This window comes from Vigna unguiculata, chromosome 10 (genome assembly GCF_004118075.2).
Source record: "Vigna unguiculata cultivar IT97K-499-35 chromosome 10, ASM411807v1, whole genome shotgun sequence".
In the NCBI taxonomy this organism is placed as follows: Eukaryota; Viridiplantae; Streptophyta; class Magnoliopsida; order Fabales; family Fabaceae; genus Vigna; species Vigna unguiculata.
This window is the reverse complement of record NC_040288.1, coordinates 21,515,538-21,537,265: the sequence shown is the minus strand read 5'-3', so window position 1 is coordinate 21,537,265 and position 21,728 is coordinate 21,515,538. Positions and strand designations below refer to the sequence as shown.

The following is a 21,728-nucleotide window of genomic DNA, read 5'->3' as shown; positions in this document are numbered from 1 at the left end:
AAGGTATTTTGGATAATAAATGCGATATACTATTATTTCTCGTATTTTTAAATTTAAATAAATAATATCTAGCAAGGATGTTACCGTTTTAGTCAATACAAATAAAATTTCAAGGATGAAATTTATATTAGTAAGGAAAAATTGTAACATCCACAAATTATACTATCAATAAACAATTTATTACATTATTTATAAGCATTTTGTTATGTATCTATATAATATATTATAATATATATATATATATATATATATATATATATATATATATATATTATTAGAACTAATAATATATTTATTATAATAAATTATGAACACGTAAATACTATAAATATATAAGAAAAACTAATTAAATAATAATATTATACTTAAAGGTTATATATATATATATATATATATATATATAGAAATATATAGAAATATATAAATATATAAATACATTTGTATATACAAACGTATGAATAATAAAGAAAAAAAGAAGCGTAAACTTTCTAACATGATTAGATAAACTTTCAATTATATAAATAAATCTCTGAAATAAATAGATAAGAATGAGTTTAGGTTGAATAAATATAAGAAAGGATAATAGTGAAAAAAAAAGAGGTTAAATATGTTTTTGATCTCTCAACGTGAAAATTGGAATTAGTCCCTCTTCGGAACTTTTGCCTAATTTAGTTCGTCAACTTTAGAACTACGTGGATTTAGTCCTTTCAACCAAATCTTTGTTAACTTTATTTAACGTTTCAAACGCATTTAATGATAACATTTGAGTTGTTTACACCGTTTGACACATTTTTTTCTTCAATGTTAACTAAGAAACTATCATGAAAGGCATTTGAAACATCAAATAAACTTAACAATATTTAGATAAAAGACTAAATTGACGTAGTTATAAAGTTAGGGCACTAAGTTGGGCGAGTTTTGAAGAGAGACTAATTCCAATTTTCACTGCAAGTTGAGGGATCGAAAACAAATTTAACCAAAAAAAAGAGAGAAAAACATTAATGAAATGATTCACAGAGTAGTTAAAATTTTTTAGGCATGTTCTTCACAATAGTAACTGAGGTAAGAAAGAAGAGATATCTACAACTTTTTATATATATATATATATATATATATATATATATATATATATATATATATATATATATATATATATATATATATATATATATTACATGTTTTTATTACTAAGTAGGTGTTCCCAACCCTATCTTAATCCTACTCTTACTTAATTCATACTATTTTTCAAATGGAGTATCCTAATCTTACTAACTTTTTTATATAATTATTTATGATGCTTAATTTATTATATATGTATATTTGTAATATAAAAATTATATATACCGTATAAAACTATATATATCAAAATTTTGCCATATTATATATATATATATATATATATATATATATATATATATATATATATTATTTTATCATTCGTTAAATTAATTTGTAGTGGAGGCATTGTCTTGTGGATTTAAATGAGTACATTGTTATTCAAGTAAAGATGATCTTGAATTACTATTATTGACCATGTAAAGTTCATTCATCCTGACTAGTCACTACAAAAGTAATTTATATTTATTCCATTACAAAGAAAAGAAAAAAAAAGTCTATGTATATTCTTATAAATGTTACTTGTTCCCACAACTAAACCAACTCGTTCACTAGGAAAGTTTATCGTAACTAATTGATATCGTTGTTGTTAAGCGATCAAATTAACATTACTTAACTCTAGCAACTTCAGTGTTGTCAAGTTAGTAGTGAACCAACTAGATAAGGTTAAGCTAACCCTGAGTCGTATCCCAACGAGTACGGAATTGACTTTTAATATTTGACTCTTATAAGAAATCTATCCTAATGCAATTACAACTAGTAACTATGAAAATATGGGGTTTTGATATGCAAAAGAAATGAATGTCATGCAAATAAAATATTGTAAACACAGTAATAGTAAATAGGTCAATTCCACTACTTTTTCAAAATAGGATTCTTCATCGGTTATCTAAATATTATTGTTAAATTAATTATTTTTGTTGATTTATAAATCAATCAATGTAAAGTCTCAATTCATTTGTTGGCACTCTCGCATTTAATCAAAGTACAGTCTCAATTAAAAGTGGGAATTTTTAGATTATCCACAATAAATTAATAAAAGTAAAGTCTGGACTAATTTTAGTTAAAGTGATTACCTTTAATCAAAGTAAAGTCTCAATTATTGGTAAAAACTTATTGAAGCATATGAAAGTTTCTAAATAAAATCAAAGTAAAGTCTCAATTGAATTTAAAAACAATTTAACTCATGATTAGCATGAATGTAGATTTAAAATCATTATTTTCTATTCAATTAAGAAGCAAAGGACATAGATAAATAAAAACCACAACAATAATCAAAAGAACAAATACATTAATTCATCTAACCTCAAAATTCAGTTAAGAAATTATAGTGGAATCAACCTTAAAAGCTTATCTCTTCATGGATTGGATGGAATACATGATAAATGATGAATGAAAGAAAAATAAAAGGGATGGAAGAAGAAGAGATGTGGTGGATGGTGGTAGCTGCCAAAATCAGAGAGTTGTTAAGTGTCCCTCTTCTGCTCCCTTGGGTCTCTTTATATAGGCTTTGATTGGACTTGGACTTTATCTTGTCTGTTGTTGAAATATTTTATCTTTTGATATAATATTTCTGTCCAATTTCCAATTTTGCCCTTCTTGTTTGACTCTTTGACCAGAATATGCAATGTTTGACACATTTTCGGTGAACATTCAGAGGCTACCATGTGCCACACACTCTCTCATCAGAATTAGGATTTCCCAAGTGTGGCTTCCATGGTTGACAACTGCTACGGTGATGGCTGATCGGACTGTCGCAGGTGGCATGGACAATGAACGGTGGTGGCGTGCTGCTGGCTCACAGACTGTTGCAATGGCTTCATGGTGCAGATGCGTGAAACTGCGGGTGCGATGGTGCTTTCCTGTGGCCGCACATGGTGGCTTGAAGGTTGTTGTTCTGGTGAGCAACGCATTCTACAATGGAGGAGCTCTCGAAAATGGAGTTTCAACTGTTGCATCGTGGATTTCCCGCAGGAACGGCGTGGACGCGGTGGTGGCGTTGTTGGTGTTGCAGATTAGGAGGTTGCTCGTAGACTTTTTTGGTGGCAGCGTGATAATTTCTACAGGTTTCACAAGCTCAGATGGTGTTGCACAAACGGTGTGCGAGGATGGTAACGCGTTTGCATTTTGCGTGGCTACTGCAGTGGTGGTTTCCAGCAAGGTACGAGGCTGACGGTGGTGGACTGCACGATGGTGGCTCCGCTCCATGGTTGATGTGCAATAATGGTGTTAGGGTTTGAGAGGTTGAAGGTGATGAGGTGGCAAGCTGTGCTTGGCCAATTTAGTTAGTGAAGGATTGTCACATGGCACGATCTAGTTGAGTGGAGTTTAAGTGGTAGGAGAGGTGCAACTCGTAGAAATTAGGAGTGCAGAACAAAGTTTTAGGTGATCCACTTGAAAGATGAGTGTGTAAAATAAAACTGGAGGTGCATTTAGCTCCTGAATTATTTCTTTCCAAAATTTACTGATATTGGACTTATTTTGTAACTTTGAACATTTCAGATTCACACTTTCAATGACCTAAATTAAACTTCAGCTACATCAACAAACATTAGAATATCCAATAATATTTTATGCAATTAAAATTACTTTTTACGCCATTTTTAACTTATGAACTCAATAAATCCAACAATAACAAATCATGATTAAATTAATCCTTAACCACCAAAATTATATTAAATCCCCCAAATTTAAATAATAAATGAGGGCAAAAATTTGAACCCATCACTAATCTAGCTCGTCAATTGGGGAGTAGAAGATAAATTGTGACTTTCATAACTAAGTGGGATATTAGCCCAAAAAAAGTTTGTCCTCTCCTTTGAGAGAAACCTTCGTGACCTTCGTATTTAAAGATAGGAAACATGTTTTTCACATCCCAAATGCCCACCTCTCCTTAAAACTCAGAAGTGGGGTGGATTCCTGTTGCAACTGACAACATGACTAACTAGTGGGTAGAAAGTTAATTATTTCCTGGGAAGTAAAGAGGGTTTGAAACCCCTGAAAAGTAGTAGGGGTTTGAAATCCGTTGTAATTTAGGGAGTTATGAAACCCTTGATAATTTACGAGGGTTATGAAATTATAGGAAAGTTTCGCTTTAATAGGGGTTATTCAAAACCATCAATAATCTATTAGCTACACGGGTTTTACTCAAGAAAAATCAAACCGTGAACAACGTACTTAACGGACTTAAAATCCCTTGAAACACCAAATAAAACCCCTATTAAACCAATTTTTGTTGGGGTGATATTGTGTCTTTAATGCATTTAAGAGTTATCTGAGTCCATGAATCAAAATTTGTCGTTAATCTTTCACATTTTTGAGACAAAGATGAGGTTCATAATTATCCTCTGGTGTTAAAATGTATGCTAAACTTTAACTACCTACATGTCTTCTATCACATTATAATTTAAAAAACAAAACAAATTCAAGCGTATTTAATAAGAGATTATATAGAATGCAAGATACGTTATTGTGAATATAAACTGTTTTAAGAATACATTAAAGGGGGAATACAAATGAAATTAATTTTTTCAACACACCAACGAGAAAAGGGGTATTTAATAGAGCTTATTTTGGCTTTCAAATTATGCTCTGGGATATGATTTTATGACGTCTAAAACACTCTTGATTTTAAAGAAATGGTGAACAGAATATTTAGAAGCGTAGAAGACATCTTAGAGACTTTCCAGCAATCAAAAGATCAAAGGCCTGGTTTATCTCCTCCAGTGGAAGCTCATGAGTGATAAAACCATCTAACTTCACCACCTAATTCACACCATACAAATGCGCATCAATTCATTAACTACAATTATTACAACAGTTATTTGAGAAAGGAAAATCGTTTCGTGCAGTGCTTTTGTACATTTGCATTTATCAACCATTGTGCCAAATTCAAGTTTTTTGTGATACTTTTAAAATCACTGAATGAAAAAAATATATTTCCTTAAATTTTAGTTCTATTAACCAGTTTTTTTGTACCATTGAATAATAAAATTATATTACCTCTGCTAAAAGCGTTCAAATTAACTAATTTTCTAACATTTTAATAAAAGATTATATTTATTTAACTTTAAAATTTGGAGACCAAAATAAAATTTGAAACAAAAAAAATTCCAATTTTACATCTAAATTTAAAAACTACAAATATATTTAACTCTTAAATTAATTGTCTTTTTTATAATTAAAAGCAAGAAAAAGAAATGCTATTTCACTGAATTTGTTTTTAAAGGTAATATTTACTGTTTTTCTTAAATGTATATAATAACCTTAAACTTTGGTTACTGAAGAACGGAGGGAGTAATTTTATATTCTGAAAAAAAAAATCTTTGTATTAAATTAGAGATTAAATTTTACCTTTATTCTTTTTCACATATAATTACAAACACTAAAAATATATTTCATTATCTATCAATTTTAGTAACAAAAAATAATTAGTTACTATAGTGACCAATTTAAATATTAATATACAAAATAAAAAGTTATTGGTTACTAAAATAATATATGAATAAAAATTTATAATTGGTCTCCAAAATTTAGCTATCAAGACTTTGGTTATAAAAGAATTAGTTTACAAATTGGTCATTAAACATTAGCTGTTAAGATTTTGACTACTAGAAAAATTAGTTCTTAATTACTCTCTACTTGATTAGTGATCAATTTAGCGATCAATTATAATATTTTATTCATATTAATGACTATTTTAGTAATTAATAATTTTTTTTATTTTATAAATTGGTATCTAAATTTGTCATACTAACAATTTTTTATTATTAAAATTAATTAATATTTTGTTACTAAAATTGATTATTATTTAAGAACTTTATTGTAGTATTGTATCTTAATAGTATAGAAATGGACCGTAAAGAAGAGAGGTAAATTGAGGGAAATGCAGTCCTTACTCCATCCATGCATTCTTTGGCAAAATGTGGTAATTGAGTCTTCCCTTTGAAGCCTCCAAAAACCGATCCTACAATTCTACGACCCTCGAGCAAATCCATTGGGTGGATTGGAAGCAGTTTCGGTGATGTATGAACCCCTAATACCACAGTCAATCCCCAACCCTGCATCACCAAATACAAGATAATAAAAGAATTATAACTATGTTGTGATATTTGTTGTATTGACAACAAAAAATAAAAATAATAAAAGTAAAAATTGAAATGAACATATCAACATTAAATATCTAATCATAAGAGAATCTGTTAAAAATAATAAAATGGTCATTGAACATATTTAAGTTGATGATTATTAATCATTTAATAAAATACATGTCGCTAAAAAATGTTAAACATCATATAATATGAATGAAACTTAGTTCATCATATAACAATGATTGTAAATATTTTGAAGTTATATTTTTTTAGCTTCATCCTTTTATAGATAATCTAAATGTGTTTTGAGATTTTTTTTTATCATATATAAATCATTAAAACATATTTTTTTTACATAACTAAAATTTAGCCCATTTGTTGAACTCTAAACTTAATTAAATATCATACCTAGAAGTTTATCGTATTCAATAGGAAACTCTTAGCATTATAAATTAATCTGTAAAAGTTTCGTTTTTTGTATAATTTTTCTAAACTTTTATTTTATGTTTTAAAATTTATACTTACACTAGTTTTAATTAGTAGAAAAATTCATTTCATTTTTATTCTTATTTTATTCCTAACAGTTCTAATTAAATAAATTTTCAAAGAAATACATTACCTTCAAAAAAAATCCTACATCAAGATTTTAAAAGCCACATCAATCACATTTTTGCTATTTTTCGCAATAATAATAATAAGGAATGCAGCTTTGACACCCCAATTGTTACGCCAATTGAATATAAAATCTTAGAATCTCTTATGAATATAAAATCTTTAAAATATTGTCCATTGATTTGATACACTTATTCATATGATTCATTACTATTTATGTAAATATTTGTATTAACTAAATTTGTTGATTTGTTTCCTTTATGGAGTACATGTTGTATCTATAAATAATAATACAAAGATAAGTTGCTCCCTATTCTCTCATCCTCTATTCTCTATTGTTTCTTCTCTTCCCTATTATCTATCATTCTTTCTGTTAGTCGCTTTATTTCATAACATGTTATTAGCACGATGCTCCAAACAACTGAGGACTAGTGGAAGCTTTTTCTCTCTAACGATAGTGTTTTGTGTGTCTCAATCTAGGCTCTTTCTAATCCTTTCTCAATTTATAATTTTACTTTATATTTTTCCTCTTGTGATAAGAATTGTTTGACTTTATCAATTTTCATCTCCGTCTTTTTATTTTTATTTTTATTATGACGGTGATTATTATTATTATTATTTTGATTATTATTATTATTATTATTATTATTATTATTATTATTATTATTTTATGTGTTAGTTCTAAACATGCAAAATATTGCAAAATTTGGATTTGTGACCCTTGATATTACAAGAAAGAATTCCTTATATTGGAATTTAAATGTTGAAATACATTTAGATGCAACGGATATTGGGATACCTTTAAATAAAGAAATAAAGCATCTAAGCAACTAATTTGCTCATGTGACAAAAATATTGTGAAAAGAGATTTCACAAATATTATGAATTTATTTTATGCCTATGTATAGCTTGCTGGACAAAGCAATAAAGCTTTTTGATAAAAAATCATGAGATCCACCTAATCTGCTCCTTCCCAGAAGTGAATACAGCAATAAATATTATGAATTTATTTCATGCCTTTGTATGGCTGAACAAAGCAATGGGCTTTTGATAGAAAATCATGAAACCTGTCCAAATTCTCCTCCATTCCTAGAAGTGAATGCAGCAACATTTGATTTATATTTTCATGATCGTGATCGTGATATTGATTATGGACATGGTTATAAAGAAAATTTCAAAGACACATTTTGTCACCAGAAGTGGCACAATAATGTGAAAAAGGGAAAAGGAAAATGTAAAAATATTGTCAAAAAAAAGATGAAAGTATATATTATCATTACGGTGGTAAAGGCCATTTGAGTTGTATTTATTGTACACCAAAGCATCTTACAAATAATGAGAAGAACATAGAAACACATTCTCATTATGGGATTATGGCCATATGGATGTTACTCATCTTGATATTATTATTTTCTTTCCTAAACCAAATGGAAGCATTGATCACCTCATTGGTTATGAGAGTGTTAAAAAAAATCTCATATTGATATTTATGTTGATATGAAGAGCAAATATTTGCACTAGTACCAAAGGATATGTGTTTTATTGATAGTGCAACAACTTATACAATTCTCAAGAGTAATAAATTTTTCTCTTGTTTGATAATTCGAGACATCAATGTTAGTATTATTTATAGTACTACAAATATTTTTGAAGGCTCTAAAAGATTTATTATACTTCTACCAAGAAGTTAAATAGAAACTTATTAAGTTTCAAGGATATTTGTCTAAATGGATATCATATTGAGACAAACAATGAAAAAGATATTAAATCATATATACCAACTGCTAATGCTTTGAGTATATTTGATATTATTTCATAACACGCTTGAAGCGTGGTAGGCCTGTTAGTTCCAAAGACACGCTTGAAGCGTGGTAGGCCTATTGGTTCCAAAGATAAAAACTCTTGAATGAGAAAGGGAGCTAAAATGCAAGATGACCTACTTGAAAATTTGAAAATCCCAAAAGATTCATTTAACATAATTAATGATTAGGTTCCAGAAGAACCTCAAGTACCTGAAATTGTTGAAAATAATGAGATCTCAATAAATTATGTCATGAATCATATAATATGGAACCAAAATGAAGTTAACATTGATGAAACTTTCTTTTACTTATAACATAGCGATGAATGCTATGAATGACAATGAGGATCAATAAACAATGATCATTGAAGATTGTCGGCAAAGAAAAGATTGGAAAAAATGAAAATATGCAAAGAAGCATAATTATATTTGCTTGCTAAATGAAAGGTTTTTGAACGTATAGTTCGCAAAACTGAAGTTGTGAAACCCGTTGGGTACATATGGACTTTTGCGCAAAAATCAAATTAAGAATGATGAAATTTTTAGATACAAAGCACAATTGGTTGCTTAAGGTTGTTCACAAAACCTTGTATTGATTTGTGAAAAAACATATTCACTAGTATTCGATGCAACAACATTGCAATATTTGTAAGACCCGCTAAATTTAAATAATAAAATGATTAATTATTTAATTAATGTGAGTGAGAGAAGCCTTTATGGCAATAAATGTTAACCTTCATGATGTGGAAATGTACTAGCTCAAGTAGTTGAGAGTACTTTGATTGTCAAAAGGAGTTGGGTTCGAGTCCTAAGTATGCCATTTGTGTAGGATTTAATTTAATTCTATTTATTTCTTTTTCTAAAATGTATGAGCGTGTGAGTAAGAAGATGACAATTGAGTTATACTAGTTGTCATGAACATGAATTGGCATGATGGTTTGATATTGATTTGGCAATTGCATGGTTATGGGTTCTAGCCTTGGGGAACACCTAAATTAAACTTTATATTTTTTTATGGTAGATTTGGGTGGAATGGGAAGGGTTAGGGAGGCTGAAAAACAGTCATGGAGGGGTCATGAATGGCCATTAACCATTAATTAAGGGAGAAACCCGTTTTTGCCTTATTAACCTAAATTTAAGCATTGTTTAAAAGGTGAAAGTGGAGTATTAGGAAGGATTTTGCCAAGGCTGAGTCTATACCAGAAAGAGAGCACGAAAGGAGAGTGATTGTGAGTGTTGAGAGAAGTTTGGGTCTGAATTGGTAGAAGAGCAAGAGGGAGATTGGCGAACGAGGAAGAAGTAGCACATTTAGCAAACTGAGCAAGGAATCCAGGTTAGGAGAGTTCCTATTCTGTGTTTTAATTTTGCTATCTTATAATGATGTGTCGTTAATCATGTTTGAATTGTGGAAGCTTTGAATCCTGATTCTGTTTGCGTTTTCTAGAATTTTCCAGAAACCACCTGGCAACGCATAAACTGCCGCCAGGCGGCATATGTGGTTACACACTATTTTCTGGGTTTGTGGATGAACCGCCTGGCGACTGGGCTAGAACCGCCAGGCGTTGTACTACGGTCACTGTTTTCTTTTGTTTTGATTGGTTTGTCAGTGATGTTGAGATATGTGGATGAATTCTTATTATACACATTTCGATTACATGCTGAGTAATTGTTACAGTGACTGAATCGATGAAAAGTGCATGAACTCATGAAATGGAATTTGGGGTTCGGGTACATGCGGGTATTGGGGATAATAAGCATGAAATGTTTTAATGATTGGTGTATTGATTATACAGAATTGACTATAGTATGTGTGTTGTACCAACCTTGTATGGTGTGTGTGCAAATAGAAACTCGTTGGGGTGCAGGTGGGTACTATAATTGGAAAATCGGGGTGCAGTTCGGTGCTGGAAAATCTGGGCAAAATCCAAACGCGTATGCACTGCTTGGCGGCGCATGAACTGCCGCCAGGCGGCCTGTCAGTACAGTGAATGTCCGGACATTATTATGTGTGTTTGGGTATTTGGGTATTTCATTGGCAAACTACATTTGTATGATATGGAAATTTAACATGTAAGAAGAATTGGACTTAAATGAGTTAGTTATGTGAGATATGGTATGGTTTATGCTTGTGAAATCTTATTGAGGTGCATATGCAACATTGATCAAAGTGGGGTGTCATGTTTCATATAAATTTCAGAATGTATGATTGTATTATTGGGTGTATGTGAATTGTATAAGGCATGTGTAGAAGAGGTAATTGAAAGTGAGCATGGGACATGACAATACTTGATTTATTGGCATGTCCAAATATGTGTGATGTAATTTGGTATTGATATATAACTGGAAAATCTTAGCAGCACCATACTTGGGTGGTTGGTATGTTTGGAGATCCTTTGGGATCTGTTTAAGTGCTCAAAAATCAGTAGCATTATGCTACTGGTATAGCGCCTGGCGGCGTGAGCGAGCCACCAGGCGGACGGGAAAATAAACTAGTGACAGTGGTCACAGCGAGAGTAGAGCGCCTGGCGGTGGCGATGGATGCGCCAGGCGGTGACGACGAAGCAGGGCGCATGGCGGTGTGGTGGTGTCCGCCAGGCAGTAGTGGTACTGTGAGAGAATTACAAGCGCGTGGCGCCTGGAGATGTGGGATGCCCGCCAAGCGGTCTGAAGCTAAGTTCCGTCTAGCGGCGTGAGATGCGTGCCAGGCGGTTTTGGTCTAGTGATGGTGCGCGAGGAAAGTTTTCTACACTGCTTTAGGGGATGTTGTGATGCGATGTTTTGGCCGGGGGCCCAGTTACGAGTGTATCTTGTATTGGGGTAACACGTGACCACTCTATGTTATAGCCTGGTGGTTTAGGAAGTCTAGTGGAGTGTGCAGGTTGTGGCTCGTACGGCAAGGTTTCGGATGATTGCCCTCTTCAGTGGATTCTGATAGAGATTTGGTAGTCTGGGAACAACTACACACTTAGGTTTATTGTGGGGAACTCCACTTGGTGTCACGGTGAGATGCTGTGGCAAAGTTATTCCCACGTGTGGACTATCAGGTGGTGGCCTGTAGTCGGAGGGGCGAGTAGACACTCGTGCAGCAAAGATTGATCATTGATCTCACCTAAAGGGTATAGAAATGATAGACGTCTAAAGGCAAGAGATGAAAGTGAAGTAGTAAAAAGGAAAAAGGGGAAAGTGTACTAACCCGGGTTTACTTTTGTTAATATGGTATTTAGAGACGGAGTGGGGATCTTCTAGGGATTTTGTTATCACTAGTTTTCATGTTGGACGATGGTTTATTGTAATAACTATACAAACAATTTTATTTGTATTACGCATTGTACGACTATTTTTATTCATGTTGGCGCGTTGAACATCGATATTTAAATTTTTCCCGCGTTTTTGGGAAATTGATGTTTAATAAATGAGGTTGTGACATATTTATTTTTTTTCTTATTTATTTTAATAAGTAATTTCCGGCTAGGACGTTATAATATTCGATTATCCTAGTTACACAACAAGGTTTTCATTTACATCTAATGGATGATGTTACAACATATTTGTACCGTTCTTTTGAGAATGAGAATCATATTTATATGAAAATCCCTGAAGGATTTTATTTGCTCAACAAGACAAATTCTAAAGAGGGTTATTCAATAAAATTGAACATGCTCTTTTATTGATTAAAGCAATCGGGACGTGTGCGACATAATCGTCCTATTGAGTACTTATTAAAATAAAGATATAAAAATGATCCTAATTGTTCTTGTATTTATATGAAAAGATCCAAAAATGAATTTGCTATAATTATTGTTTATGTAGATGACATAAACAACGTTGGAACTCTTAATGAGCTCACAAAGGCAATTGATTACTCAAAGAAATAATTTGAGATGAATGATCTTTGAAGGGCAAAGTCTTATTTGAAATTAGAAATTGAGTATTTAAATAAAGGTGTTTTTATACGTCAAAAGACTTATATAATTAAGGTGCTTAAAATGTTCTAAATGGACAAGTCATGTCCATTATGCACTCCAATAGTTGTGAGGTCGTTAGATGTTGATAAAGACTTTTCTTAGACCTCAAGAAAATGATGAAGATCTTCTTGGTCCAGAAGCACCATATCTTAGTGTCATAAGAACACTAATGTATCTTGCTAATTATACTCGATCTAATATTGCATTTGTTGTAATTTTGTTAAGCAAGATATAGTTCTTCAACTACAAGAAGAACATGGTTTGGAGTAAAACATATACTTCGTTACTTTAAGGGTATTACAAATATGAGCTTATTCCATCCAAATGATTCAGATTCAAATGAATGGGTTATGTATATGCATGTTATTTTACATATTCTCACAATGTCACAATGGTTGTTCACATGTGGTAGCACATTGGTTTCATGAAGGTATATGAAACAAACCATAGTAGCAACATCGTCTAATCATACAGAATTACGAGGAAAGTTGTGAATATGTTTGGCTAAGGTCTATAATTCAACATGTGCAAGAAACTTGTGACTATCCCCGACAAAGATGGAATCAACAACCATATATGAAGATAATATTGTATTGTTCAATTGAAAGGATGATATAGATATCCAAAAATTCATTCATGTGAAAATATGGCAAGTCTATTTATGAAGTTTTTGCCAAGAAGAACTTTTGAGCAAATGATTCACAAGTTTGGAATTCGTCACCTTAATGATGTAAGTTTACATGAGGGGGAGAAATAGAACATGTGATGAACAATATTGTATTAAAGAATATAGAATGTTGTATTCTTTTTCCTTCACTAAGTTTTTTATCCCAAAGGGTTTTTCCTAGTAAGGTTTTAATGATGCACATTCTTTTATCAATGGACACTCAAGGTGGAGTGTTATGAATTAATAATTATGATACATTTACTCATATGATTGATACTCATCTGATTCATTACTCTTTATGTAAACATTTGTATTAACTACGTTGATTGGTTTGTTTCCTTTATGGAGTACATGTTGTATATATAAATAGGACTCTTCCTAACAATAATAATACACAGATGAGTTACTCCCATTCTCTCATCCTTTATGCTCTATTGTTTCTTCTCTTCTCTATTATCTATCATTCTCTCTGTTAGTCGCTTTATCATATATTACAATATTAAATCATAAATTTATGTGAATGAAGATAGATAGATACATATACCTCATGAGCTGACAAGAAGGCATCCCTTAGAACGTTCAAATTTCCAGCACATTCAAAACTATAGTGCACGCCCCCATCACTCATCTCTCTAATCCTCTGCCAAAAACAATATACATATTTTACTTGTGAAAATCCAAATAAAGATTATATATTTTTAAGGAAAATATGTGGTTTTATCCCATACAATTCTGGCCTCTTCCTTTAAAAATTTAAACTTTTCTTCAGGTTTAAACTCTACTGATAAAATATCAAATTTGTTACAAAGTTAAATTATATATTTATTTTATTTCTAAAATTTATAAAAATTATGTAAATTTTTTTCCTGACAAATAATACATAAAATATTCTCATGTAATAAATAGAATTTTATAATTGACTATACGATAACATATACGTTTATGAAAAAATGTTTTACATGAAATTCATAAAATACATAAATACAAAATAAACATGTAATTTAATTTAACGATAACATGCAACGTTTAAAAATAATTTAAAGATTAAAAACATGTTTAACTCATTTACTAATTTTAAAATATATCACCAAAATTATATAATTTAATTTTTGAAAGTTCGAATATTAGAAACCAAACTTCTTATTTTCCTTTTTATTTTAAATGAAATAAATAGAGATGGCATAGAGAATTCTAACCTCATATACTGGCTTCTCATCATCTCTTGGATTTATGAAGTGAGTGATGCCCATTGCACGGCCTTTCATGAAATGTATAATATATGTTATTACCATTTTAATTGTAGCACTCAAAATAGAACAAGAACAAGTTCATGTCAAGTTTTTTAAGGTTTTATTATTTTCAATAATTTTCAAAACAAGTTAATAAAGAATAGAAGAAATCTGTTAAAGACCATATGGATTAAAAATTAAGTCAATTTTATTATATAATTAAACTAAACTTTATTTTATAAAATTGAATTAAGTTTAAAGTAGAGAAATGAAACAAAAGAGATATAAAAGAAAGGGTTAAATATATTTTTGATTCTTTAATTTTAAGTAAATATTGGAATTAGTTCATTTTCAAAATTTTGACCTAATTTAGTTTTTTATCTTTATAAATACGCGAATTTGATGTTTCAAATACGTTTATAATAACTTTTGAATTATTTATACTGTTTGAGATATTTTTGCTTCGATGTTAGCTAAAATATTATCATAAAATATATTTAAAATGTCAACTAAACTTAATAAAATGTAATTAAAAAGATTTAATTTATATATTTATAAAATTTAGATAATAAATTGATTCAACACTTTAAAAAAAACTAATTTTAATTTTCTACGTTAAAAATACAAAAACATAGTTAACCATAAAATAGAATTACCTTTGATGAATTTGTCAGAGTTGATATCGACTCCTATTATTTTGGACGCACCTCTGGCTCGTGCACCTTCTGCAACCTAATTTAAGATGTGGGTCTTCACAGCATTATTTTTCAGCAAAGATTATTTTCTAATTAATTTGAGGAAGAAAAGAGAAAAAGGAAAAGTGACATATAATGATTGACATAAATAAAAAATGGAGAAAAATTTAAATTTCCGAAGAGTAACTAAATTAGAGATAAAATGATAAAATTGGAGATAGTTGAAAATGATGTGCTTTTAGAAAGAATTTTGAGCCTTAGTTTAATTTTAATTGTTTAGTTAATTTTATGGTTTGAATGGAAAGCCTTGTATTTATTTGAACAATATTTTGGTAAAACTGTAAAGAAAAAAATAATAAAAAATATTTTTGACTTACAGCAAGACCCACAGCGCCTAAACCAAAGACAGCTACAGTTGAACCAGAATGCACATTCGCGGTGTTCCAAGCAGCTCCAACACCTACACAATTAATTTTCAAGGTATAATTAATTACTAATTAATTATTTTTATGTTTAATTAATCATCAAGTTGGTCTAAGCAATTCATGCTTGCTCAGAGTTATCATATCATTTACTATCGAATCAATAGTTAACAAACATTGTTATTTGTTAAATATGAGGAATCATTAAATATAATTTTGTATTGGATATTCTCAATTATTTCTCAATATTTTATTCTTATTAATAATTTTGTTTCCTTTAACTTTTTTTTTAAAGTTTTGTCTTTTTTTTGGTGATTTCAGTTTTTTAATTAAAAAGTTAAAATATTTTTGTTTCCAATAAAATTTTGGTCCCAACAATTTTTTATTGGTTTTTATAAAAGCATTGCAACCAAAATTAGAATGTGCTTATTTTAAATGACTTAAAAGTATATTTAAAGCTTTTCTTTTTAAACAATATAATCCGTTTTTTTTTTATCAAAATATCAATGTTACTTCCGATGAAAATAAAGGCTTTTAAAATAAATAAAAATTTGTTTATTATCTTTTATTCAACATTTTTTCTCTTTTTTGGTTTAAAAAAAGTGAATTTTACTCTAAAACGATGTGAAACAATATTACTTTTATAAGAAGCGGGTTTACATATAAAATACGATAAAGTAATAATCACAAAATAAATCAGTTCAAATGATAATTTCTATTTTAACATCCACAACTTTTTTGCACTCAATTCACACTATTATTTACTATCTTTCACTCTTTTTTTATTATTTTACACATACAATAGTTTTTTATAATGACATTTTACTCCTACATTGGATTGTTAAATAATTACTTTTAATGTCAAATAAATTTTTATAATGGTAATGGTTGGCATAGATCATATCGCAAACCTTCTTATTCTTTCATTAATCAATTAAAATGATTGGAGTAGCACGTTTTCTTGTGTTTTGCAAAACTAACAAAATAAATTATACGAATAAAAGACATATTTATTATTTGTTAAAATAAATTACGTGAAAAAATTTAACTATTTTATTATTTTGTTTTCTTTCATTAAGCATATTTAGTTTTTACTTATTTTAAAAAATTTCTATCTATCAACCTTTTACTTCCTTCTGCGAATAAAAATCTTGAAAGATTTGTGTGAAACACGTGGTCATATTCTTCATCTGTGAACAAAATAATAAAAGGAAAGGGAAACTTCCTATGAAATTGAAAGTATATTTGTCAAATATATGCAAAAATAAACATTTTTATTTTAAAATTTATAACTTAATTAAGTTGTAAATATATCATAAACATCTAAATTGAATGTTTTATTAAATATTGAAAGTATTTTTATTTTTATTAAACTGTTTTGTTATTTGATTTTGGTTGTCAATAAAATAACATGAGTGTTATTTTTTGTCTTCTTGTATTCAACTCATCAAATACACCCTTTATTTTCTCTCTAAATTTTTTAATCTCAATCCTTTTCTCTCAGATAATGAGTTGACTAGTTGGTAAAAAAAAAAAAATTGGAGAGAAAAGCGTAAATTGATGTGAAAGTTGGAAGCACGAAAATAAATCAATTAATAGTAAAATTAATCAGTTAAGTATTTAAATGAAAATAAAAAATATTTTAAACACTTAATAAAATAAAAATGTCAAATAAATCAAATAAAAATACGTAACTGGTATAAGATAGCTCAAACTTAATTTAAATTTGTAATTATTTTTAAATATATATTTTAAAATGCAGATGAACTAGCATATATATATATATATATATATATATATATATATATATATATATAAATATATATATATATATTTATTTATTTATTTATTTATTTTTTACGTGTTAATTTTTGATGGGTTGAAGTGAAGTAATATTTTTTAGATTATATAATAACTCGGTCAAAGCTGTTTGTTTATAATATAGATTAAGGTTTTTGTTTTGATAAGATAAAAACGATTAAGGTTGACCACGCTTAATAACCTCAACTAACCCATTTGATAGTTACACTAATATCTTCTTAAACACAATTATTTCTACTAATTAAGAAAACTAAAACAATAAGTTTTGTATATATATACTTTATTTTAGTTAGGCATAACACATGCACATTACAGCTAACATATTCTTAGAAAATTTAAGAGAAGGAGACACAAACTAAATTAATTTGTCTTTTACTCCAAACAAGTCAATGAATAAACCTTGCATTGCCTATCTCTTTCAACAATTCGTTGTCTAAAACCTAAATTATCTAACTAGTCAATTTCGTTGGTTCCAAGCCTTGTATTAAATTCATATGTGTGTCCAAGTTTTTTTTCATAGTGAATAACTTTAATATTTTATAAGGAAATAAAAAATAATTATAATACATCATTCTTGAATCAAATTTACGGTTCAAAGCGGTCATTGATTTGAAATATTAGTAAGCGATATTCTGAACTATTTAGTTTATGGTTTTAATTAATCTCTAATTGATATAACTTAACTATTTAAATTTAATTTAAAATATAAAAATAATAATAGTAGTAGTAGTAGTATTTAGTTACGTAGATTTAAAATAAAATACCTTTTAGTAATATTACTCTTAATATGATTTTTAAATTCTAAATTTAAAAGTTCAATTTATCAAATATTAAATGACATCTATATTTATAAAAGTACTAGATCCACACATTTTGTAAACTAAACTGGGTCAAAGTTTTAAAAATGAATCAATTTCCATTTTCAGTAAAAATTAAGAGACTAAAAACATATTTAACCTATATTTTTCAGACATAAATTAAAATTTGAATGTGATGAAACATGAGCATTATATATAAACTGAATTTGAGCAAAGTTAGTTTCTGACCTGTAGACACACCACAACTAAGCAAGGTGAGTGTTTTGATGAAGGGGTTGAAGTTTCCATGGCCATTATGGTCAATCTTGACGACGCATGCTGAATCCAGCACTGTGTACTCTGTGAAAGTTGAAGTGTTCAAGAAATGGAAGATGGGTTTTCTATCCATTGTAGAAAACCTTGTTCCACCATCACAATCCATCACCTTCTTCATAATATCCACCCCAAATCTCTCACACTTGTTCGTCTTCTCACTCTTGCAATATTTGCAATCCCCACATTCCCCATTGAAAATTGGCACCACCAAATCCCCTTCTTTCATCTCACTCACACCTTCTCCCACACTCTCCACAATCCTACAAATTCATCAATACAATCACAATCATCACAACTTTCAATTCATATTCATGTCAACAATGTTTTATACTCTCACATAGTATTAAACATCTCCATTGTGTTCTTTTACATCACTTAAACTTAACTCCTGTAGTTAAATTTATATAAGTCTTTCTATTTTTTATTTTCTCCGTAAAATTCCTCATTTATTTCATGTTAATAATTATTTTGAATGAAAAAAAAAGTTTGTAAAAACTATTCATCTAAACGACCTTTTTGAACAAAAAACAATCTCTATACGTCTATAGAAATGAAAGAACATATTCAAACTGAACCAGCTCTCCTATACAAATAAATTATGACTTAATTAAATTTTAAGTTATTTGTAAATTTTTATTTTTAATTGAGTTTTATTAATTTTTTTTAATTTTTAAATTTTTAAAATTTTCATATTTTTCAATTAAATCATTATTATTTAAATTTTTGATCATTTAGATGACCGGTGACTTGTCTTGTCATTTTTTTCGTTGTCTTCACCGAAACATGATGTTTGTTAGTTAACATAAAACAATAAAAAACACTTATTTTTAATACGTGAAGATAAGAAAAGACAAGATATCAAATTATGTCCCCTAATTAACAAAAAAATTTATATAATACAAATTCAATTAAAAAATATAAAAACTTTAAATATTTAATAAATAAAAAATAAATAAAAACTGAATTAAAAACACACAAAATAAGGAGAGACTTAAAAATTAATTAAGACATAAATTATTATTAACCATATTAACTTCGTTTCGATATTGTGAATATTCATTAATGGTATAATTTGTGAGCATTGAATAATTTTTCTGGTGACCTACCCAGAAGCTTCATGGCCGAAAATCCGAGGATAAACACGAGCAGCCTCATTCTTTGGTGGCCATAAAAGAAGGAAAATGAGAAGCATCAATAAACAATATTAGATAACTTATGAAATTCAGTTTTTCCTAATACATATATATATATATATATATATATATATATATATATATATATATATACATACCTCGCCTTGCCAAGCACTGAGATCAGTATGACAGATTGAAGTGAAGAGGATCTTGATTCGAACCTCCATTTTCTGAGGAGGATGAACAAGAACACGTTCCACCACAAAGGGTTCTCCAGGACCATATGCCACAGCAGCTTCGTCATCAAAATTCATGAACATCAATTAATAATATTAGGTTATGAGGATGAGAATTGGAAAACATGAGATCTGAATAATATATATAGTACCTCTGCAAGTAATGGTCTTTCCCTTGGTATCATTTGGATTGAAGTTCTCAGTAGCAAACTCTTGACCTGCCATATCTTTCTCTGAGCTTTTCAGTGATTTTTCTGTGTGTGTGTGTTTTTCTCTAGCAGAGAGTTCAAGCACATGCAATAAAGCAAAGTTATGATAAAATTGGATGAACAAACAGAACTATATATAAGGATTTGGAGGTGTTCAAGGGGAAGGCCTAACACATGTGGGTGTTTTCATTATAGCATGTGTTTAGGGACTATAAAAGAAAAGATGTTAGAGATGAATTTGGAAGAAAGTCCGAAGATGAATTTGAATGGATTTGCATGGATCAATATCTGCAATTTTTTGTGTAGACTTAGAAGGTAAAGTAAATGAATTTGACGATGAATTTTATGAAAATAAGTGACCGATTTGAGTGATGTGATAGATAAAATAAAAAGTTATAATAGATAAAATTTAAAAATTACTAAAATATTTTTAATGAAAAAAATATATGAAATAATTTTTAGATTAGTTAAAAATATTAAATTTTAAAAACTATTATTTAAGAAATTTTAATAAAAAATTAATAAAAAGATAAATTACATTAAATTATTATTATTATTTTAATAACAATTACTATTATTTAAAACTATTATTAATTATTATATATAGTATTTTTATTATCTATTTTTATATTTAATTACTATATATTATTTATTATTATTATTAATTACTATATATATATATATTATTTATTAGGCGTAAATACTTTTTTGGTCCCAATTTTCGTGAACTTTGTTTTTTTTTTGTCCTCATTTTATTGAAATGTTCTAAATGGTCCTCATTTTTGTAATTTGTGGTCAATTTGGTCATTTTTGCAAACGTCATTTAAATCGTTAACGAAGTGTGAACAATAATTGTCATGTGTCACTCCGTGGTTTTTTTATTTTTATTTTTTAATTTTAAAAATGTTGTCCATGTGTCAAGTCAGCAATGTGACACGTGGTAGTATCTCGTGGCTTATATTCAATTTGGTCTCAATTTTCGTTAATTTTGTTCAAATCAGTCCCAATTTTGCTCATCTCCAAATTGACCAAGTTTAATTTCTATATAAATGTTGTACTGAAAAATTTATTTTTACTAAAATTCACATTTATTTTAAATATTTCTTTCATTATTTTTATACCAAACCTAACTATATTTTTGGAGGGAAATTATTATATATGTTTGATTTTTGGTACATGTAAAAAATATGGTTAAAGTTAGTTTAAAATTAGAGAAAAAATTCTTCATTATTTTTAAAATTAGAAGGAAATTTTTCATTATTTTTTAAATGATTCGGTACATCATTTATATAGAAATTAAATTTGGTTAATTTGGAGAGGAGTAAAATTGGGACTCATTTGAACAAAATTAACGAAAATTGAAACTAAACTGAACAAAATTAACAAAAATTGGGACCAAATTGAATATAAGCCACGAGATACTGCCACATGTTACAATGCTGACTTGACACGTGGACAACACTTTTAAAATTAAAAAATTAAAAAAAATCACGGAGTGACACGTGACAGTTACTGTTCACCCTCCACGACATATGCAAAAAGGACTAAACTAATCACAAATTACAAAAATGAAGACCATTTAGAACATTTCGAAAAAAT

At 28.7% G+C, this 21,728-nt stretch overlaps 1 protein-coding gene across 2 annotated transcripts; it reads right to left on the bottom strand.

Annotated features, from left to right (window-relative positions):
- Nucleotides 1–4,561: 4,561 nt before the first annotated feature.
- LOC114166261 (alcohol dehydrogenase-like 4) lies at nt 4,562–20,312 on the bottom strand. 2 transcript variants are annotated; one of them, XM_028050978.1, is made up of 10 exons: nt 20,073–20,312; nt 19,843–19,979; nt 19,658–19,707; nt 18,465–18,811; nt 15,553–15,635; nt 15,137–15,212; nt 14,448–14,509; nt 13,796–13,891; nt 6,015–6,176; nt 4,562–4,881 (listed from the first exon to the last, which is right to left on the bottom strand). In XM_028050978.1, the coding sequence occupies exons 1-10, from the start codon at nt 20,143–20,145 to the stop codon at nt 4,771–4,773; spliced, it is 1,197 nt and encodes a 398-aa protein (XP_027906779.1). In that variant the 5' UTR covers nt 20,146–20,312; the 3' UTR covers nt 4,562–4,770. The 2 variants fall into 2 exon arrangements, with proteins under 2 accessions (XP_027906779.1, XP_027906780.1); XM_028050979.1 differs by having other exon boundaries at nt 19,906–19,979.
- Between the last annotated feature and the right edge of the window lie 1,416 nt (nt 20,313–21,728).